Here is a 22,732-nt window from a genome sequence, read left to right on the forward strand (position 1 = left end):
ATTGGGAGCACAGAGTCTTATCCACTGGACCACCAGGGGAGTCCCCAAAGGGCATTTTATAAAAAGGTTTTTTGTCCTATTATGAGTTACTACCTGTGTGTGTCTGTGTACTTGTCTAGTGGGGTGTATTGTTAACTTTAAGAATACTTTAAAGATGAACTCTCTGCTAGTTATATATGTCAGTGTTCTGTTTGTTTTACTGTGCAATCATTATTTTTATAAGTAAGTTTAAAGTTATGAAGTAGTCAGGTCTGTCTTTCCTTATTTCTGTTGTTGTTGTGATGCTTGGAGAGCCCTCTCCCCCACACTGGTGTTATGTAAGGAGTCGCCTGTGTTTTGTTCTGGGTCCTCATAATTTTTTAATGGTAAATCTTTAATTCCCTTAGAATTCAGTCTGTGATGGGGGTGCAGGAATCTAACTTCACACCTGAGGAGCTTCTCCATGTTTCTGTTTGGGAAGGTTATCCTGGTGGCCATGGGCAGAGCAGGTGGGGGCTGTGGGGTGGTCCACAGAGTGTTGGAGGGGATGGAACCACGGGGAACAGAGGCGGAGGAGCCCTGAGTGGACGGAGAAGGACGGTTCGGTTTGGGTCCTGTTGAGACGTGGTGGTGGTGCTCCCCAAGCCGGGCGCTCACGACCCGCCGTACAAGCTCGCAGCTCGCTGCCTTGTGGCCTCGGCGCCCGTGGTCACTGGACACCCCTGGGGGCTTGTGGGATGCAGGGACGGCTGAACCATCTCCCTGCGGGTGGGGGCAGACATGTGAGCTGTGTGCCGTGAAGAGAGGCGCAGTGTGCGCCCACGGAAGTGGATGTCCTTCCAGACAAGTCACATGGCTCTCTCAGGAGGGCCTTGCGTGTTGGTAGCGCTCAGGACGCGGGGGAGTCGAGGAGAGGGCGGCAGGAAGGGCAAGGGTGTCTGCCATGCGGAGGAATTGGGACGATGCTCCCTCTTAGGGCGAGGCTGCTGGCTGTGGTGTCTGTTGTCGTGTGTGTGTGTGCGCGCGCGTGTGTGTATGTGTGTGCGCGCGTGCGTGTGTGCGTGCGTGTGTGTGCGTGCGTGTGTGTGTGTGCGCGTGCGTGTGTGTGTGTGTGTGGTCTGCGCGGCTTCCTCTCCCGTCGCCAGGTGAGTATGGGAAGGTGCCCGCGGCAGGACAGGGGAGCGAGAGCCAGGGGAGCTCTGTGTCTTCCCCTGTGTTTGCTGTAATGTGTATATAAGACAGCAGGCGTCTGTTTTATACGCTCATGTGTTTTTCAATGTCACGTTCAAAGTTGCAGTATGGTGACAGCAAAGACAATCCTCTCAAGTATTGGCTCTATAAAGAAGAAGGTGAAAGACGACACAGGAAGCAGAAAGAACCAGACAGAGAAAAGAAACATCGAGAAAAAAGCAGCACGAGGGAGAAAAGAGAGAAGTATTCAAAAGAAAAAAGCAGTTCATTCTCTGACAAGGAAAGGGAAGAAAGGCATAAAGAAAAACTCCATAAGGAAGGCTTCCGTGTGGACGAGGCGAAGCAGCGAGGCAGCGTGGACGAGAAGGAGGAGCACAGGAGGCGGGAGGCCGAGGTACCGTTTCCTGACCGTCCAGCTCCCTTAGGGAAGGTGCATCGGGACGCAGCCAGGTGATGGGCTTGTTGCCTAAAGGTGGTGACCTTGGTGAAAGCGTGATTCAGGTCTGTGTTACGTGATCAACGTGCGGAGATTACTGATCTTCTGGGAGGCGTGAAGTGGAGGCTTTGGATTATATGGCGAATATATATATATTTTTTATAAATTTATTCATTTGTTTATTTTTGGCTGCGTTGGGTCTTCGTTGCTGTGCCCGGGCTTTCTCTAGTTGTGGCGAGCAGGAGCTACTCTTTGTTGCGGTGCACGGGCTTCTCACTGCAGTGGCTTCTCTTTGCTGCGGAGCACGGGCTCTAGGTGCACAGGCTTCAGTAGTTGTGGCATGTGGGCTCAGTAGTTGTGGCTCGCGGGCTCTAGAGCACAGGCTCAGTAGTTGTGGTGCACGGGCTTAGTTGCTCCGCGGCATATGGGATCTTCCCGGACCAGGGCTTGAACCCGTGTCCCCTGCATTGGCAGGCAGATTCTTAACCACTGCGCCACCAGGGAAGTCCCTGTGAATGTACTTTTAACATATATTCAGAAATCTGTCATAACATTTTGAAATTTAACATTAAAAAAGAAACTGATATTTTTTAAAGTGGAAATTAAGGGAATAATTTAGCAAAATATTTCAACCAGAATTGGTAGTTTAAGTTTGCAAAAAAAACAAAACACAAAAATAGAACTGTTGATGGCAGAGGGTCTGATTTCCCTTCCACACATAATGACTGTAATTGCTTAATATTTTCCTGCAGTCATTTTGGTGTATCTGTTCTTGTGTGTACATTTTGTGCTGCTCTGTGTTTCCGGACTGAAGTGGGCGTGACCGCATTCTACCACACCTTTCTTTGCAGCGGGACCAGAACCCACCGTGTCGCCCACAGCCCACTGCCCTCCTTTGGCCCAGGACGTGGGTCGTGCTTCTTAGCAGCTCTAGGACAGCACCGTGTGTCACACGTACACACACATGTGGTCTGAGCCCCAGGCCTGCCTTGGATCAGCCACACGGTGTGTTCATGTTCCTCACCACGGACTTGTCAACAAGCAGAAGGCTGGTGATTGAGCACGAGACCCTTGTGGACAGGTGCTTATTCCCCTTGTCTTTTGCATCTCTTTCCATAGATCAAAACCTTTTCAGGGTTTTCTCCCAACATTTTATTAAGAACATTTTCAAACATCCAGCAGAGTTGACAGAATTTCCACCACCTAGATCCTATCACTAGCATTTTATTGAACCTGCCTATTTTATATTCCCTTGATCAACTTTAATTACTAGAAATGACATGCTTCATTCCCCACAGAAACACCTTCCTTGGACATGTCATGTGTATACCTTTGGCTTTCATTAAAGGTGGATATAAGAGATGGTCCCACAAAGAACATTATTCTGCCTCTTTATAAAACCTATGCCTTCAACAGTGCTCCTTACATAAGGGTTAACATAATGTTAGTCCCAGGACGGTTGACAAACTTCCTTTTTAGCCAACTTGTTCATATTTATTGACGGGCCACTGTGTGCCGGCCACTGTTCTAGGTGCTAAGGACACAGCTGTGAACAAAACAAAGGTTCTCATTTCCGTGGGGCTTGCATTCCATTGCAGAAGCCATGCAATAAAGAAAGAAACAAGTGAGTAGGTGACATCATAATGTCAGGAGTGACTGGTGAGCATCGTATAATTAGCATTTTCTTTGCATTGGCTTTCAGGCATTCAAAATATACTTTTCAGCTTAGTTACTGTGTTAGCCTGGTGATTGGTGTAATTTTCGCTGAGGTGACTATAAAGTGCAGGGGAGCACTGGTAGTAATGATGCCAGGATGGCAGGTGGAAACGGGGACTGTTCCCAGGGATGTGTGCTCTCCTGAGCAAGTGCTCACTTCATCTGCATTCCGATTCATCACTTTTCATTGCATGTGTCTTTTAATGTGTGCCTGCTGCAGTTTTTGATTAGGGATGGAGAGGGTGTGATTAAGTATAATAAATACAACAGAGTGCCTTCTAGAGGTTGTTGACCAAGAATGACTTCTTTAGTGGAAGAATCCAGCATGACCTGGGGCACTGCCATCCCTGGGCAGGTGACTTCACATGTTGCTGTGAACGTCGGCTCCTAGCGCAGAAGCCTCCCCACCAGCCCATACAGCTGGAACCAGGAACTGTGCTGATGGGGTGGCCCTCCCTGCTGTGTCACCTGAGCCCACGTGCAGCCTGGGTCCAGGCCCCGCCAGTGCTGGGTCTCCTTTTTCACTTAAATTTATTTCTTACAATTAACCTGATTACTTTTTCTCCATTTTTGTACCTTGATAGCGATTAAATCATATTTTTTTCCTACCTAGCACTCCCGATTTCATTCTTTTTCCGTTCCACTCTATTTTATAGACTGATGCCAGACTGTTCTTCCTGTTAAACATGTAATTATACTTTTTTCTAATTGATTTTGGAAAGATTATTTTAACACAGGAAGAATAAAAAAGTAGAAATTACCCGTGACCCCAGGCTCAGAGGTGATCCATCTTGTAGTATGTGTGTATTTAGTTGCAGTCCTTTTCCTGTACATAAATGAGCTTTCTAAAAATGCAAGATTGGAATTACGCTCTTTTTTCTTTTTATTCTGGGAAATACTTTTTTAAAATTTTTTATTTATTATTTATTTATTTATTTATGACTGTGTTGGGTCTCTGTTTCTGTGCGAGGGCTTTCTCTAGTTGCGGCAAGCGGGGGCCACTCTTCATCGCGGTGCGCAGACCTCTCACTATCGCGGCCTCTCTTGTTGCGGAGCACAGGCTCCAGACGCGCAGGCTCAGTAATTGTGGCTCACGGGCAATTCTGGGAAATACTTTTTAACACTGGGACATTTAATAGCTGTTTGGTATTCTGTTGTGGTCATAACCTCATTTATTTACAGGTAACCTAATATTGAACATTAAGGTCAGTAATTTTTTTGATATTATAAATTATTCTGTGATGACAGATTGAAACTCTTAAGACATGTCTGATTGTTTTCTAGGAATAATTTCCTAGAAGTAAAATTTATTGGTCACAGAAAGTGTTTGAAGAATTTTAACTTTTTCACGGCGTTTGCTACTTGCCCTGCTTGCTGGCCCTTCTTCTGCTCCGCTCTGCTTTTCATGGATCACCCCGGGTCTGGAGCCCCACTGCCCTGGGGAGGTGTGGCGCCGCCTCCCCGCACCCTCCTGTCACAGAGTGGCCTCAGCCCCTCCCTCCAAGTGCGTTTCTGGCCAGTGCTTACTCAGCAGATGGCTCTTTTTTTAAACGACCTACCTTCGTACGTTGATTTTAATTTTGTTTTTAGAAATTCACTTAATTCAAGAGAAAGTCATTTAAATTTTTTTCTATAGGTGCATGGATTTGTGAAATAGCCATGTTCCATATGTTTTTGAAAGTCTATCGTTTGAAAACGTGTAAGGATCTCGTTTGATTTTCTGAAAATTATGTGAAATTGTTAAGTATAAGTTTCTTTTACTTGGGTAACATTACTCAGGTAACAAATAACCACCTTTTGGTGTACCTTATCGTCTCCCTTATGTCAAGTCCCTTACTTACTAAGGAGAGGTTGTGAAAACGGTTATTTTAAGAGATGCCGGTAACATCGATGCTGTTGTTAAATTCTGAGCCCGTGACTCCTTTTACAGAGTTCACTAATTATGGTTAATTCATTATGACATTCTAATGAATGGTTATGGAATTTTTTTTGATAGAATGGTGAACGCGGAAACCGAGGCGCAAGTTCGAAGAGAGATGGTACTGGAAGCCAGTAAGGATACTCGTCCTTTGGTTGGTTATTCTGTTTACAGCACGGTTCCCACACAGAGCTTCAAAATGAATTCTGCTTGTGGGGCCTGACTGGGGCCAGTAAGTGAGAATAAATTATAGGCACACCTCATTTACTCTCAATGCAAGCCCTCTAAATTGTATTTTTGGTGTACTCGTGGAGCTTGGAAGCTCGTTATGTCAATGAATCATTAGTCCTGTTCTGCCTTTTACATACTTGCTCATGCAGCATTAGACCCTCCACCCTCACCTGGGGGACCGACTCGCTTGGGAGTCTCCGCTTTGCGAGGGGAGAGCGTCTGCAGGTGGGCTGTTGCACACCTTTTACCGGCCTGTGGTTCATGTCCCCTAAACACTAAGCGCAGACACGCCCGCAGACCCCTGCTGCCCAATGTTTGCAAGTCAGACAAAGGCAAGGGCGTTGGCCTGGCCGCTGCACATCTGCATCTTCCCTGGGATGTTGGGTGGCCCCTTGGAGCCTCATCTTTTCTGGTGCAGCTCAGATGATACCTATTTTGTGCGGTTTATGAAGATTACAGGTTAGAGTTTGTGTGTAAACCCTCATTTTGCATATGAGCTCTGGGTTATAATTTGTTCTTTGTGACAACTATATTTGGTAATTCTTTTTCGCGGATTAGGAAGACTCAGGTTAAATGCCTTGCCCAAATTCTTACAGGTTTGAACAAAGTTAGTACTTAAACCTGGGGGTGCAGATTCCTGGATTTTATATTGCAGATCTGCTGGAATGCACAGTGAAGCTTTTGCTTGGTTCTGTATGTTTTTAAACATATGCTGTATTGAATTGGTATGAATGTAAGTTCCAAAAATTGAGAATCAACTTGCAATTTTGAAAGCCTTTATTTTAGGTCCCAGGTAAACATATAAAATACGATTAAAGAATAGAACATATTTCAAGATAAGTCTTTCTTTTGGAAATACAAATATTATATTAAACACAAAATAACATTTGGGAGATTCTCTAATAAAATTACAGGAATATTCTAGAACTCTTATAAGGATATAGATTCATACACAAACACAAGTTTGTTAAAACACATAGTTTCTTCTCTCTCTACTGAAGATATTTCTTATCTTGTACTACTGCTGAAATAGTAAAAATAGTTTAAAAAGGATTTAGTATTCATAGTTCTAATATAGCATGCTTTGCAAATATGCCAGCCTACTGCCATTCTTAATCATTATCAATTGCTGAGCCTTCACTGGGATGTCAATGTTTTAATTTTCAAGTCTTCGTTTAAAATTAATTTTGATTTTGATCATATTTGCTTCCTAGGCATGCAGAGAATTTAGAGAGGAATAACGGGAAAGATAAAGACTCCAGAAGGAAGGTAAGACACTTCACACTGATTCTGTTATGCAGTGGGCGTGGTCCTGCGACTCAGACCCGGAGGCGGGCCTTGTTTGCAGATGGCTTATTTGAGTGGCGATTCCAGGAGGCACATGAGAGATACATTTTAGATTAGAAGACTCAAATGGATTAAAAGTAAAAAGATGGACAAGGTAAACCATCAAACAGCAGCTGTAACAGAGCCTGAGTGGCTGCACTAGAGGCGGAGGAACGTATGGTAGTAATAAAATAATTAGCTTCCAGGAGGATGTGACAAGTATAAATGAACATGCACCTCACAGAAGAGACGCAAAATACGAGAAGCAAAAACTGGCAGAATTAAAGGGAGAAATAGAAAGTTCAACAGTGATTGAGACTTTAGCACCCACTTTCACTAATAGAATGACGGCATTTCATGCTAACAAATTAGACAATTTAGATGAAAGGGAAATTCCTGGAAGATATAAATTGGTGAAATTGCCTCAAGAAGGAACAGAAAGTCTGAGTAGATCTGTGGTTAGTAACAAAATTGTGTTAGTGTAGAAAATCTCTCCACAAAGCGACCCAGGCTCAGATGACCTCACTGGCGAATTCTGTCAAACATTTGTTATTATCACTGACGCCCGCATGGCCCCACTCCTTACGTAGTTGTTTCATGTTCTGGACTAGTGTGCGAGCATGTGTGTGTGCGCACGTGTGTGTATACTCGAGAAGCACATGCAAGTCATAAGGTGTAATAGTTTCATGTTCCGGACCACGTGTGCGTATACTCGAGAAGCACGTGTCGGTGATATGGTGTCACTCAGGACACCACAACTCCCAGTCTTCATCTTTTATACCGTTTTCATAATTATCGTCAGAAGAGTCTTCATAATGATTATTTAGTATCTCTAGAATTGTATACTATGGTGTTAAAATTATTATCAAACCACTTCCTAGGTTTTTGTTTTGTTATAGATAATGTGGCAAGCAGATTTTGGCTTCTGTTACTTGTGAAGAATAATCGTTTTCGTTCTCTGATAGTTGTCTGAAACCCTGGCCTGTGAGATACCTGTCTTTAGCATCTTGTGCCATGTCTTTACGGGTCTTTATTCCATATACATACACAAAAGCACAGTAATCTTTCATAAATCAGGTCATGCAGCATGTGTTGTTTGATGTGAGGATGTTTTATTCATTCACTTTTGGGCAGTGGTTGGGATCCCTTACTGTCTAGCTGTAGCCACACCTTAGAAAAAAAAGTTAGCCTTACAAATAATTCTTCCCACATAATCTTTTTTTCTATATTATCTTTCACAATCCTATTTTGATATATATATTTGGGGGATTTGAATGCCTTTTTTTCTGTTTTATACACACATACACCCCATGCAGCATATACTGTTTTTCCTAATTTGTTGTGGAAACCCCTCCAGTCCTAATGATACAGATCTCCCTCCTACTTTTCGTGGGTAAATTTCTTTCTTTCTTTTTTTTTTTTTAGAGAAAGGCTTTTATTTATTTTATTTTATTATTTGTTTTGGCCGCATTGGGTCTTCGTTGCTGCGCATGGGCTTTCTCTAGCTGTGGCGAGCAGGGGCTACTCTTTGTTGCGGTGCGCAGGCTTCTCATTGTGGTGACTTCTCTTGTGGAGCACGGGCTCTAGGCGCGCGGGCTTCAGTAGTTGTGGCACATGGGCTCAGTAGTTGTGGCGCACGGGCTTAGTTGCACCGCGGCATGTGGGATCTTCCCAGACCAGGGCTTGAACCCGTGTCCCCTGCATTGGCACGCGGATTCTTAACCACTGTGCCACCAGGGAAGCCCTAAATTTCTTGAACTGGAATTATTGGATGAAAATATATAGTTTTTAATGTTTTCCTCTGTCTCCCAATTTTTTTGGTAAGTGTTAGCATGGTTCACTAGACTTATAATATGAGCCACATTTGTAATTTTAAATTTTTGGTAGTCACCTTAAAAAAGAAACATAAAATTAATTTCAATAACATATATAATCTAACATTTCTGAAATATTATTCTTTCAACATGTAACCAATATAAAAAATTATGAATGAGACATTTTACATTCTTTTTTTTGCCAAAGGAGCAAAATATGTGATGCCTTTTCCCCCTAAGAGAGCCCAGAAGTGATTTTGAAGATGTTTGGCAGCTCATTCTGGCTTATGATTGGGTCATATATTTTATAGCATCAACATTCTTCAGCGTTTATGGAGAGCCCACAATATGCCAGAATAATTTTCTGGACACGTGGAAAACTGCTCATTTTCTTCATGGTGATATGCCGCGCACTCCCCACTCTTTTGCACCAGATGGTTTTGTGCCGCCTCACTGGCACAAGGAAGAAGGTTCACAGTTCTCCCCATTTCTTGGAAGAGAAAACCGAGGCCCAGAGAGGCTGAGTTCCTGTGTGAAGTCGCACCGCCAGTGCCCCTCTGAGTCAGGACCTGCGTCCCCATGGGAGGGGGGGTGGGCCCTGTGGCTGCCCTGGGACCCTCCCTCCATCCCTCCGCGCTGACCAGCTGTGCTCTGTCCCCCAGCATGGCCGCGAAGAGGGCCCCTCGGCGTGGAAGCTGGCCCGGAGGCTAGGGAGCGAAGAGGCCTTGGTAAGGAGAGGACATGTCTCTGCTTCTGTCCCAACGCGCGCGGTCACTCGTGTCCCGGCTCTCGCGGTGTGTTTTCTGGGGGTGATCCCTCCTCCTTTTGGGCAGCAGGACATTAGGACGGACGGGGAGCTGCGTGTGTGCCCCGTGCTGCCCTCTGGTGTGCGGCTTCCTGAGGAGCGTGGGCTGGACGAGTCCTCAGCCTCCTCGGTGTTGCTCTGCGTTGAAAGCAGGTCTGGGGAGAATGAAAGAAACTGAACAGCGGCATCACAGAGACACGATTCAGGCCACTGTCAGTGAGACATATTCCACGTAGCAGATAATTTTCAGAAATAAAAGCCAAACCAGAGGCAAAGGATACGGCCCTCTCCTCCTGTAAGAGGCCATTGGTGACGCCAAGGCACTCTCTCCAAAACTGCAGGGTGAAGCAGAAAGCTCTCTGCTCAGGGCCCCCGTGGGAGGTGGAGGAACGCTTTCTTGGCACCGTCCTCCTGTCTGCCCCTGACGGGCGCCCTGGGCACCGTGAAGCCGTGGGTGTTTGCTGAGGGATGAGTTGCCGGCACGCGGTGAGCTTGCGATGCTGTGAGTTTTGCTTAAAACTCCTGCATGACGTTTGTCTTAGTTCCTCTTCTCAATCAGCAGGGTCCTGTTTATTGGTACCCTACACGTGGCATGTCACTCACCGTAACGTATGGTGACTTTGTATGACGATGTGCCGAAAGCACCTTCTCGTGGGGCAGCTTTTTGGTCCTCTGGGCCTGCAGGGCCACGTCCTCATCCCCGGGGTCAGGACCGAATGGCCACTTTGAGGCTCAGCTGGCTTCTCTGTGGCTCAGATCACTGACTTCCTGGCACTGGTCACCACACGGCAGGGCACTGGATTCTGGAGAGAAGATGAAGCCCTTCCCGCCTCCTTCCTGAGCCTCCTTCCTGAGCTCCGAGCTTGTCAGCCCTCCTCCTGGGTGGCCCACGCTCGGCCCCTCCTCCTGGGTGGCCCACGCTCGGCCCCGCCTCCTGGGTGACGCACGCTCGGCCCCGCCTCCTGGGTGGTCCACGCTCCCCAGGCTTGCCCTCTGCCCTCCATCCCCAGCATCTGTCCTGTTTGAACCCCGAAAGCCTGCGAGTCGTCTCCTTGCCCCTGGGCAAATCAGCAGTGCTCACCTCTGCACCAGCCCTGCGGGTGGGTCTCACCTCCCCACGTCTGTCCTGCCTGCAGGCGCCAGGCATGTTTTGCTTCTTCCTCCAGGATGGGGACGGAAGCCCCTTTGGTGATTGAATTTGTGGTGCTTGGGGTGTCCGCCACGGGCGCTGGGGAGCTGTGTGGGTGTGAAGCAGGTGTGGCGTGATCAGATTTCCTGCTCAGAAGGTTGCCTCTGAACTCCGAGGGCACGAGAGGGCACATGGCAGGGACGGTGGGGGGTGGCAGGGTTGGGGCGGAGGGCCGGCTGGCAGGCGGGGAGAGCGGGGTCCTGGCGGGCTCCTGGTGTGTAGGCTTGTGCGCAGTGGAGGTGCCACGTCACCAGTAAATCGGGCGAGGGGGAGCGGAGGTGGACAAGAGAAGGAGCAGCCCTGGGGGCAAGTGTGAGTTTCCTGAACCTGTATTTCATTTCTGCCACCTCCTGGCCTGGAGACCTGGAACGTCTTTCTGCTCCGTCTTCCCGGCACCCTCCTCCTCGTCCCTCAGACCCGGACTGGGTCGGCCTGAGGGTGACACGTGCAGCTCCCCAAACCTGCGGAGCACGACTGAGCACACGTCCACTGCAGGACTTACTCAGACTTCAGGGGAGAAACGGAGGCTGGCGGTGGTCAGTGATGGCCGGGCCAGGGGCAGAGCAGCCCATCTGCCTGCTTGTGGGGCAGGGCCGTGGGCTCGTCCTGATCCCTGGAGCTGTGGTGCGTCACATGGGACCTGACTGGCGAGTGCTTGAGCACGTGTGTCTGTGTGTCTGTTCTTAACTGCAGATGCCGGGCTGTGATCATGGGTGAGAGGCACAGTGGGGAAGGCAGTGCTGAGTGCCAGTCTGTGGGTTGTTTGTATAATACCTTCTCTCTTTTTCTCTTTTTAAAATTTTGTTCCATTGGTTTTTTTTTTTTTTTTTTTTGGCTGCGTTGGGTCTTCGTTGCTGCGCGCGGGCTTTCTCTAGTTGTGGCGAGCGGGGGCTACTCTTCGTTGTGGTGTGCGGGCTTCTCATTGCGGTGGCTTCTCTTGTTGTGGAGCATGGCTGTAGGCGCACGGGCTGCAGTAGTTGTGGCACGTGGGCTCAGTAGTTGTGGCTCGCGTGCTCTAGAGCGCAGGCTCAGTAGCTGTGGTGCATGGACTTAGTTGCTCCGCAGCATGTGGGATCTTCCCGGACCAGGGTTCGAACCCATGTCCCCTGCATTGGCAGGCGGATTCTTAACCACTGCGCCACCAGGGAAGTACCACACCTTTTTTCTTTAGCCATCAGAATTATAGAGGTTTCCCAAAAAGAATATGATTGTTCACTGTTTTCTCTTTCTGGCTATACTTATAAGTTAGGGTATTTCTTTAAGAGTTGTAATTAGGTTATGTTAGTTTTATAAATATTTGCGTTTTAATATTAGCAACATCAAGTGAATCTGAGAAAACATGTATTTTCCCAACCTATTTGCAAGAGTCAACTTATGATTGAATATTTTAATTATGTTTGATTTCTACCTCTAGGAAATTGAAAAGGAAGACATTGACTTAGAAAATGCTGGAGCTGATGAATATGCAGCCAGTTTTGAAGATGATTTTGAAGTAGGTATAAAAATTTAAAATTTTCTCAGCTTAAAGATAATTTGTTCTAAAATCAGTAACTTAATAGTTTTTTTTCTCTTTTTATTGCTCTCAATACTCCATAGCTGTTTGATTTAGGTCTGGCACCTATAAAAAGTTTGCTATATGTCTACCATTGCTGACCAATATGATGTAATTAAGTGGTTTTTCTATTTAAGCTATTGTTAGTGCACTGCAATCAAATGTGTACGTATATGTGCACGTGTGTATGCGTATATATGTGTACGTCTACGTGGAGTATACATGTAGCACACGTTTACGTGCACATGCACTCCCATTCTCAGCACAAAGGCGTTTGCATATTATTGTTCATTCAGAGCTCTCAGTGTCCGTAGTTCTGTAGAGTTTATACTGATGCAGGAAAACAGACGCAGCAGTTTATACAGGTTTGTGATGCAGTGATGTTGAAATCTGCGAGCTGTAGAAGTCGCCCTGAGCCGCGCTGAGGACCATGTCTGTTCCAGACTGTAAGTTGTGCGTTTTGTGCTGTGCGCGTGTCTGTTACTGTTTGCAGGACTACGAGGATGACTTTGAGGTCTGTGACGGGGACGATGACGATCTTGCACGTGAGCCTGAATTGGGAGAGACGGCGGAAGAGCTTCCTCTGGCCAGAAGGAGGGAGATACAGGAAATTCAGAAAGCCATCCACGCGGAGAATGAGCGGGTCAGCGAGCTGTCCTCAAAGCTGTTTGAGAAGCAAGGCCTCACGGAGCGTGGCAGGGGGCCGGGGCCGGGTACGTGAGTGCGTGCTGGTCCCGCGTCGCTCCCAGCCCCTCCGCCCCCGTGACGGCGCCCGGCAGGTGCTCAGGGCCCCAGGGATGCCTGTGGAGGCTCAGGTTAGGAAGCGGCACTGGGGGTCTTTCTGCTCAGCACGGGGGGCCTGGGCGCAGCCCTGCTCCTTCCCTGCGCTGAGTCATCCGTCAGCTGCACAGGCTGCTGGTTTTCTGACAGAGGAACGTGAGGGTCGGCAGGAGGCCCGGGCGTGTCAGAGGGGCAGCATGGCGGCACAGGGTCTGTTCCCCAGGGAGCTGTCCTCTCCCAGCGATTTTCTTTAGGAGATTGGAAATGTATTTTGCTCAGAAGTTCTCGGCATCTGGGTATGATAGGGTTACTTGTAAGGGTAGGAGCGTTCTTTTCATAAACGCTTCTGACTGTCCTGAGTGCCAGGGGTTCTGAGGGGTGAGAAACAGGAGGCGCTCGGTCAGCAACCTGCTCGCGGCCTCCAGGCGGGTGCCCTGGCCGGGAGCCGGCTGTGCCTGGCGGGTCTGATAGAGCTGTAAGACGGCAGGAGAGGGCACACTCTTTGCAGGAGTTCAGACATGTATACAAGAGGAATGAGAAGACAGAGTAAGATACAACTGAAATAAATGCGTAGACAAAGACGGGAGTCATTCTGCACGGGAAGCGCAGAAATCCTTAGGGGACAGAGGCAACGGAGGCTGTCTGCACGGGAGGGTGAGGGCCCGAGCTGTCCGTCCTGGTGGGAGCCTTCGGCAGTTGACGGTGGGTCACCAGGCCAACGACCTCTGCACCCTGTGACCTGACGAACCCCTGCCCGTGTCTGCCTGTTTTCTCTCTGCCACAGTGAGTGGCTGATCCAGCATTAACTTGCATCTGTCTCTGTTCTTCAGTTGTTTTGTGCATTCACATCTCAACTCCCTTACCAGAGGACACACTTTTTGGAGGGGGAGGGGGAGAGTGGGGCGGGAGTGGAGGACTGCCTCGTACATGTATTCTTAAATATTTCTAAACGTAGTGCGATTGGCACATGCGTAGGAAGTTTTGGTTTGTTGCTGAAAGTTTTAGATGATGGTAGCTGGAGTGGTTCTTAAATGCTCGTCGAAGATGTTTAACACTAGTTATGTGTAAAGACCTTACTGAACATAATTGGTTTGCATGCTTCTAGTTGGTTTACTCTTGATTTCTCTTGCTTGAAGAAACGTTTCAGTGTCACGAAAACGCTTTTTGTGTGTGTGCAGCTGCAGACGTTTCCCCCTCCGAAACCCCTGCTTGTGGGATTTTCCTGGACTTTGCGACAGCCTCTCGCCGCCAGAAGAGTCGGACTCAGGCCCTTAAGCAAAAGTAGGTGTGTTGGGAACTTTGCAGAAGGAATTAGGGAGTTTTAATACACTTTTCTTCAACATACCCTTAAAAATAAGCTCTTGTTTTGTTTTCACTGCTGGCGTTCAGGCACGTGATTTCATTTGTGCTCCGTTTCCCCGCGTCCAGATGTTGTGTCCTGGTGCGGGTGTGCAGTGCTGCAGACAAGCTCGGCCCTAGCATCGGTGTTAGTTCTGGGGGGCCCTGGGAGCCCCCATGTCACGGCTGCGGCAGGGTCACCGTCAGGGGCCCGCGAGGCTGGTGGCCGGGACCCGCGAGCAGAGAGTGGGCCTGGCCCAGCTGGCGCCTGTGGTACTGCTCCCTCCTGCCCTGTGGTTGGCGTCGCTCAGAGCCAGCGCTGTTTCTCGCGTGAGGCAGCTGGGGATTCATGGGCGAAGAGTCCCACACTGGCCCTGCCGTCGGGTGCCCGGGCACTGTGCCTCCTGTGTCGGTGTCCTCCGTGGGTGCCGCGGGCCAGTTATGTAGACGACGAAGCGCAGGCTCCAGGTTAGCCTCTGGTGGAAGTGGGTGTGAGCTTTGAACAGCCAGGGCCGCCGGGCGTCAGAGTCCAGGCTTGCGTGACTGTGAACGCAGAAATTTGCAAAATTCCTAGGTTCATGAAAGTGGAGAAGAGAATCTCAGCCCATGGTCTGCTGTACTAAACCCAGTACAATCTGGGAGTAGATGCAAGAGTCTGCCCAGATCTGGGACGGACGCTAGGTTTAGAGAGAGTGGGGTCAGCCGGGAGACGCACTGGCGGGGAGCGGGCTTCCCTCCCCCGGGTCTCACGCCGTCACCTCTGCAGCAGCGCGGCTCTTCCGGTGTCTTGTCAGGCGAAGGCGGGGTGGCAGAGGGCAGGAGCTCGCCTGGCTGGGCGCGTCCCTCGGGAGTGGCCAGGGCTCAGTCCCTCAGAGCGGCGTGGGCGGCGGGCAGGCGGGACGGGGGCCCGAGGGCACCGACAGCACAGCTGGGGGGTGCAGCCCCGCGGCCTCGCTGTCCACGCGTGGGTTCCCACCTTAGTGACTGTTAACATCTCAGGCTCCCACCTAGGCAGAACCTCACGCGCCCCTTGGCCGGAGCCGCCAGCTCCTCGTGGGGCTCCCTCCCCCGCCCGTTCTTCCCTTTGCACGTGGCTGATGTCATGTCGTCTTGTTTCCAGGACACGCAGCACAAAGCTGCTCCGGCTTATCGACCTGGACTTCTCCTTCACCTTCTCCCTCCTGGACCTCCCACCAGTGAAAGAGTACGACATGTACATCAGAAACTTTGGGAAAAAAAACACCAAGCAGGTGAGTACCAGGTTATCTGCCAAGTGCGAGTACAGTGCGTTGGCAGGAATTTCTGTGGCTCTGTGTCCTGTCTGGACGTTAGACCTGGGAGTGGTTGTGAGGGACGCAGGCGTCATGTGCTCGTCACCTGGAGGTTGGGCCAGCGTCCTCGGCGCCCTGGAGGCTCCTGGGCACGGATGTGGATCGCTCCCAAGCCCTGAGGACAACCCCAAGTAGGGGGGGTTTACTGAAGGTCACCGGGAAGTCACCTCGGATCACTTGCTTGGGTTCCTGTGGGGCTGTAGCATCCTGCACTGCCTCCGAGTCCTGCACGTATGTTCCTACGTGTAGGGACTCCAAGATCAGCGACCGAGTGCCTCCCAAATCCCAAGACACTGGGCTCACCTCAGTATCCCTCCTGCCTGTTCCATTCTCCTCGCCCTCCTCTCAAGGTCTTCCTGTGCCAGGCCCCCTGGTCACCTGCCTGTGGATCCCCCTTACCTTCCCAGGCCCCCCATCACCTGCCTGTGGATCCCCCTTACCTTCCCAGGCTCCCCCATCACCTGCCTGTGGATCCCCCTTACCTTCCCAGGCCCCCCATCACCTGCCTGTGGATCCCCCTTACCCTCCCAGGCTCCCCCATCACCTGCCTGTGGATCCCCCTTACCTTCCCAGGCTCCCCCATCACCTGTCTGTGGATCCCCCTTACCTTCCCAGGCCCTCCTATCACCTGCCTGTGCATTCCCCCTTACCTTCCCAGGCCCCCCATCACCTGCCTGTGGATCCCCCTTACGTTGCCAGAACCCCCCTCACCTGCCTGTGGATCCCCCTTACCTTCCCAGGCTCCCCATCACCTGCCTGTGGATCCCCCTTACCTTCCCTGGCTCCCCCATCACCTGCCTGTGGATCCCCCTTACCCCCCCAGGCCCCCCCATCACCTGCCTGTGGATCCCCCCTTACCCTCCCAGGCTCCCCCATCACCTGCCTGTGGATCCTTCTTGCCGGGTCCCTTTGTCATCTACCTGTTTTTCTCCATTACCTGGCTTAGGCCACCCAGCCTCTCCTGCCATCTACCTGCCTGTTGCTCTTTGTCCTTGTCCTGCCCTCTCGGCAACTAGGTGACCCCGCCCTGATGACTGACACTGAGTGTCCTCTGGCTCCAGGTTGCTCCAGTGCGTCCCCCACAACCCTGTCTTTCCCTGTAGTACTTCCAGTTGTTGACCGTCTGACAGTCCACCTCCCGAGGTGGTGAAGTCCTGGAGTCAGGGATCCCCGGGACATTGCTCTTCTGTCCCCTCAGTGCACCTATCAACATGCTCTTGGGTATATCAGTCAGTAATCTTTCACGGGGGAGAAGGTCACAGGAGGACATTTAAGAAGCTGACAGATTAACCCTGGCTTTACAGCTGACTCACTCTGACCTTGAGCAGACTATCTAACTTCTTTGCTTGTTTTCCTCATCTTAAAGCTATTAGTATCAAAACTGCCTTTACTGAAGCATGTACATTTTTCAGATAAATAAATTTGTGTCTGGTTTTGCAAAGCTGCTGTGTTCTGAGAGAATAGGGTGTTGGTGGAGTAGGTCATCGTATTTTCAAACGAGAGCTGGATTGTTTGTTGTGACTTTTTGAAAACACTTTTGAAATTTAGGCCCATATTTATCAAATGTGTAAGACACAACCAGTCTTTGCATGATCGTTATTTATGCCATGATGCTTACTTTTGACAAACTAGAAGACTGTCATCATTAACTTAAAAAATTTTAGTTGTTTTCAGTAATGAGAAATGGCTCTGAGGTTGAGATCCAAAGCCAGTTCAGCCCAGCTTTGTTTTTCAGGCCTACGTTCAGTATAATGAAGATAACGTGGACAGAGACGTCCAGACTGAAGAGGTTGAGACTCAGGAAGTGTGGACCCAGCACCCGGGGGAAGGCGCGGCCGTGTCTGGGGGTAACCAGCCTCTGCTCTCGACCCTGGGAGTTGTGTTTACTCCCTTTCTTGTTCTTTCCTCCGTCTCGAGTGTGGTTGTCACCACGTGACTGTGGAAACACCAGAGCTCTTCCAAACACCACCCTTATAGCACCTGCGCGGAGCTGGAGGCCTGGGCTGGGCCCTGATCAGGGTTCACGACACTTGTTCCTAAACGGAAGGGAAAGAGCCCACACGCCAAACCAGCACTTTGCAGATGGGCTTCTAGAACACTCTCTGCTCTTAATTTGGGGTAGTATGTTCTCATTCTTAGAGAAGTTTCACCTTTAAGTACATTTTCCAGGTATGTTACATCAAGAGAGATGGAAGCCCCTGGAATATGCAGAGTTCTGCTCGCCCTGGCTTCTCCTCGGTTATTTACGTGCTAAATATTGCTTTACTGGTGGATTGTTCGTTCTGAGGAATTACCTCTGTTACTCCCTTTCCTCAGGGAAGCCTCATCCTAAGAAAATAACACACCTAAACGTAACACATACATAATAAACTGATGCTTTAAGTAGGATTCTGTTTATAGACTTCTGAGAAATCAGGAGGAGATCTAGAGGATGAGATGGGACCCCCTGGCTTCCCCTCCAGGGCTCCTGGTTCGCTCGTACGCCCTTTGACGTGTGCAACCGTGACCGTGAGAGTCGCGCCGGCTGGTTTCATGTGCGCTGTTTTTCAGGGAGTGAGCGGAGCGGCCCCCTTGATGCCGCCGCCGTCATCCCGAAGGTCAACACGCCCCGCCTGTGCAGCTTCCTCCGGGCCGCCTGCCAGGTGCGCTCTGCCCCGGGCAGGGACCCCAGCAGCTTCTGTGGCTGCAGGCACTGTCTGTGTCTTTGGATTCTGTACTGTAATGTTGATTGCTTGCATTTTGAAATGAATATAGACTAAAAACCAGACATACAAAGTCGGCAAGGTGAGCACACATCTAGGGTATTTGAAACTAGTAAACTCATGACTTTAAAAACTGGTTATGGAAATCTTCAAAGTCTGTACAAAGGTTGAGGGGCGGCAGGTGGCCGCCACGTGCTTCAGAGGTCCCAGCTTGCAGCCCTTCACCTCTTGAACCCCACCACCCACCCCTCAATTATTTCAAAACAAATCGCGGTCACTGTCCTGGTCCCGCCATGGGTATTTCCGTATGAGTCCCTGGAGGAAGAGGATCAGGGTCAGTAACATTTCTCAGTACCATCAAGTGTAAGGTCGGCGTTCCTGTTTCTTCAGTTGTCTCGTATGGTTTCCACGTCAGCTCAGAATTCAAGTCTAAAGCACCGATAAGTATAATAAACATGAACCTGACATGTAGATTCAGAATGAGCCTGTCCTCAGCCCCGTGCTGGATGCCTGGTGGTTGGTCTCCGAGCTGCGTTACGGAGAGTCTGTGCTTTACGAGATAACGACCGTGCTTTCACACGCACATGAAGTCAGCCTCAGTGAGAGTTCACACGCTTGGGTGCCGAGTGACGTGGAGGAAAGGTGGACTGGAGCAGGAAGGAGGGGCGGCCGGGGGTCGGAGACCTTTATCTCACTGCTGGGCCTCCCACCCCGTCCCGTCCGTTCTCAGCGGGCGCCTCTCCTGAGTCCACTTCGCCTTTCTCTTCCCCATTGTCATCCTGAGCGTGACCCACGACCCGTGAGGGCAGTGATGGCGATTTGCTGTCACACTGGGTCCTTAACCGCAGCCCGGTGAGCAGGACGTGGTGCTGTAGGTGGCATTTCCATGCCCCTGTTTCTTCTAGAAAAGCTGGAGGGTCCCTTTCCCCACTCCTGTTATTTTAGCAAAAGGTTTACTATGAAAAATGACATCCAATGTTAAATAATGGCTCTGGAGTTTACATTAATGGAACTTTACCCGGTAGTTTCTATTATTGTGGGGAAAGGACAAAATAATTTCATTCTGTCCGTTTATATGATGTCTTAGACTTAGGCAGTTATTTTAAGAAACAGGTAAGATTAGGTAGTGCTTTGTTTTATCTTGTAAAATGAGTCCATTTGAGAGTGTTGAAGAAGGACTGCTCATGTGTCTTTGAAAGGTGATTGCGGTTCTGCTTGAAGAGGATCGGGTGGCGTTGGAGCCGATCTGGACACCCCGGGCGCAGGACTGCACCCTGCGTTTCAGCGATAGCTCCGCGCAACTGAACACCAGCTTGCCGTTCCTTCAAAGTAAGCGGTCCTCGAAGTAAACATTGGCGTTGAGACAGTGATCCTTACTGTTACACCTGGTGTTAACAGGGGGATTATTAAACAGAGAGCGCAGGTTCAGCTTCTGCAGACTCGAGCGCGTGCATTACCGTAATGACGGGCACTCGTGGGTAGAGGAACAGTGGGAGCGGCGTGAGGGAGCGTCCAGGTGGGAGTCGTGTGGTTAACTTAGCCCAACGTTGACTTAGATTCAAGTTGATCCGTGGTTACAGAGCATAAAATCTACCGAAGTGAAGCCCGTGTCATCACACATGGGGTGTAACGGCATGTGGTCATAAACGAAACAAACTGCGTGCACATGACCAAGTGTAAATTGCTTAAGCGAGTCGCCTCCTTGCTTTTAAAACAAGTGGCTGGTGAGGGCTTGGGTGGCAACCATGGTCCTGGTCTGCGTGGAGAGGGGCGAGGAGTGCAGGGGCCCCGCAGTCAGCTCTGCCGGGTGCTTCTGGGCCTGCGTGACCCGGCGCATTGATGCCGCTTGTTCTAGAAGTTCCTCTATCCTGCCTGCTGTAGAGATCTAGATTCGTATCCGTACCTCTGCACTGACCATTGGCACAAATGGCGTTGTTAATTTTAAAAACTCATGTTGTTTGAGGATGTTTTTGTTTTTAAAAGATAAGAGTTATCCTATTAGAAAAACAATAAATCATTGCACCTATAGCATTCAAAATACAGCTGTCCACACCCCAACCTCCCCCTGCAGTCCAAGAAACAGGAATTAAAGCAGTCCTTTCCTCCAGGAGCTGGTGAGCGATGGCAGCTTCACAGAGCCGGGGCTGGGGGCCGGGTTGTGCTTGTTCCAGAACCCTTAGTTAGAGACAGAGGACGCACGGGTGTTGTCCGGGACTTGCCCCTTAGTTCCGAGTGTGGGCAGAGTGGAGGTTTTTCTTGTGTTTTGTTTTAGTAAAGTGAGTTTTGAGGTAACGGGAGGGGAGATTGGGATGGCAGGTGTCCTTGACCTGGGCCTGGTTCACGTTACCTGGATCTGAGCTCCGAAGGAGTGACACGGGACCTTCACAGAGTCCTCTCGATGCCACTGTTGCCAGGAAACGCGCAGTGCTGGTGGCCCACTCATTCTTCTCTGGGTTCCACAGATACTCAGGGGTGTCTGCAGTGTCCCAGGCCTTGGAGCCACAGTGGACAGACAGAAATCCTGCCTCTGTAAGTGGACGGAATGAGGGGAACAGACAGTGTGTCTGAGGGACAGATATCAGGGGGAAGATGGGTGTCAGGCAGGGTCCCGTTGCCTGGGGAGAAGGCACTGATGGGGCAGCTGTGACGCCCCACCCAGGTCACCTCTGTACCCACGGGCCCGTGGGAGTAGCTGATGGACAGCGGAGTCCCAGGCCGCTTTGTGCCGAGCGTGGAGGAGGGTGGCTTCTAGCAAACTAGGCCAACTTGGATGTTTTCAAGTCGAGCTTGGCCGTTTGTCAAAACCCGGATTTCAGGTGCGGGCATCTTGGAAAGACCATGTTTATTTCTTCATTAAGCTGAAATGTATCTGAATAATCTTAAGTATGTTAGTTTAACGTGGGTTCTGGCAGATCACTAAATGCAGAAACATTTTTCTTGTCTTATCCTCAGACCGGAGAGTATCCTACCTGCATGCCTCTCAGGTTCAGAGGCGGATGGTGGTGTCTGTGCACGGGCGACCTGGGAAAGCCTTCGCGCCCCTGCTGGATGGCAGATACGTGCTCTGCGTGTGGGACATCTGGCAGCCGTCGGGGCCCCAGAAGGTCCTGATATGCGAGTCGAAGGTACAGCCCGGGAGAGCCGTGGGTGTCACTAGGAGAGGGCAGGCACCAGGAGGGCTCCCAAGGCCACTGCTTTCTGTCCCTGCCGCCCCAGCTGTATGCAGGGTGACGAGGTGCAGAAACTCCTAATTGGAAGGACCAGTTCGACGGAGAGGCCAGGTTACCGCAGCCTCTCAGTCCCTGGCGTTCAGCACTGTTGTGGCTGTGACTTAATGGAAACAGTGGCTCTGGCACCCCTGGGATCCCAGAAGTATGCTTCCCGGCTTGCTCCAGTTGGCCCGGATATTGTAGAGGTTTCTTAATGTGCCTGAGATTTTCCAAGTCCTTGGCCTCGTGCGTTTCCTGCCCCTGGTTAGCGGGGCTGTGGTGTGGTGACCACGCGGGTACAGTGGGAGAGCTGCCCTTTTACACGTGTGTTTCTAGTCATGTGCTCCTTGACCTCAAAGTCTTCGATTTCCTCCAAAGCTGTGGAGAAGGATAACTTTTATGGGTATCAGTTTTGGGGGCTTGAAAATAACAACTTACTGTGATGCAGGATGTAAATAAAATGGCAGGAGGGCTCAGCCCTTCTGGGCCACCTGATGGGGCTGAATGGAGGCACCATGGCCACGCCCCGCAGCCTCCATCCTTTCCGTCACCCAAGGAGGGGACACGCAGACGCCCTCGGCTTCCAGGTGGAAGGTCCACGGGCACCAGTGCCTCCACTTGTCAGCCTCCGGCTTTCTGTGCATCTTTCTAGGTCACGTGCTGTTGCTTTAGCCCCTTTAAAGCCTTCTTGCTGTTTGCTGGGACCGTGCACGGCTCGGTGGTCGTGTGGGACCTGAGGGAAGATGCCAGGATCCATCATTACGTGAAGCTGAGCGGGTGCTTCTGGACGTTCAGGACTGCAACCTTTTCCACCGGTCAGTGACACTGCCCGCCAGCCCAGGGTCTTCCGGAGCAGCCGTGAAATCCCTTTGCATCGTTCATGCAGGTCATCCCAGAGGACGGCTCTGACCTAAGAGCAAAAGAGACCTGTGATAAACAGGAGAAACAGCTTCCTTCCGGCAGCTGCTCGGGCAGCGGCAGTGGTGATAGGAGTGCTCCGTCCTGTTAACTCTGGGGACTTCAGGTCCTCAGTGAGATGGCGCCCAGTTTTAAATCAGCCTGAGGTGTGTTGGTGTGTGCGCTTCTGTGGCTCAGACAGCCCCACTGGAGCTGAAGGAGAGAAGTAGTGGCCTCTCGGGGGTCGAAAGGAACCAGAACCACCGGACCTGCCAGGACCCCTAGTTAGACTCCTGTGAATACATCATGCCATGCGGC

General features: G+C 50.3%; 1 protein-coding gene across 5 annotated transcripts in view; it reads left to right on the forward strand.

The window, feature by feature from the left end:
- DYNC2I1 (dynein 2 intermediate chain 1) overlaps positions 1 to 22,732 on the forward strand; it is a 48,466-nt gene that overhangs the window by 14,493 nt on the left and 11,241 nt on the right. Inside the window, exons 5-17 of one of the 5 annotated variants that reach the window (XM_068549781.1) lie at positions 1,271 to 1,564; positions 5,319 to 5,374; positions 6,686 to 6,740; positions 9,274 to 9,339; positions 12,020 to 12,097; positions 12,651 to 12,870; positions 14,116 to 14,218; positions 15,396 to 15,525; positions 17,342 to 17,453; positions 18,157 to 18,248; positions 19,508 to 19,637; positions 21,261 to 21,433; positions 22,170 to 22,332. In XM_068549781.1, coding sequence (XP_068405882.1) covers positions 1,271 to 1,564; positions 5,319 to 5,374; positions 6,686 to 6,740; positions 9,274 to 9,339; positions 12,020 to 12,097; positions 12,651 to 12,870; positions 14,116 to 14,218; positions 15,396 to 15,525; positions 17,342 to 17,453; positions 18,157 to 18,248; positions 19,508 to 19,637; positions 21,261 to 21,433; positions 22,170 to 22,332 — 1,672 coding nt within the window. The other 4 variants (XM_068549784.1, XM_068549783.1, XM_068549785.1 and 1 more) reach the window with 4 other exon arrangements.

This window comes from Eschrichtius robustus, chromosome 8, assembly GCF_028021215.1.
Source record: "Eschrichtius robustus isolate mEscRob2 chromosome 8, mEscRob2.pri, whole genome shotgun sequence".
Taxonomy (NCBI): domain Eukaryota; kingdom Metazoa; phylum Chordata; class Mammalia; order Artiodactyla; family Eschrichtiidae; genus Eschrichtius; species Eschrichtius robustus.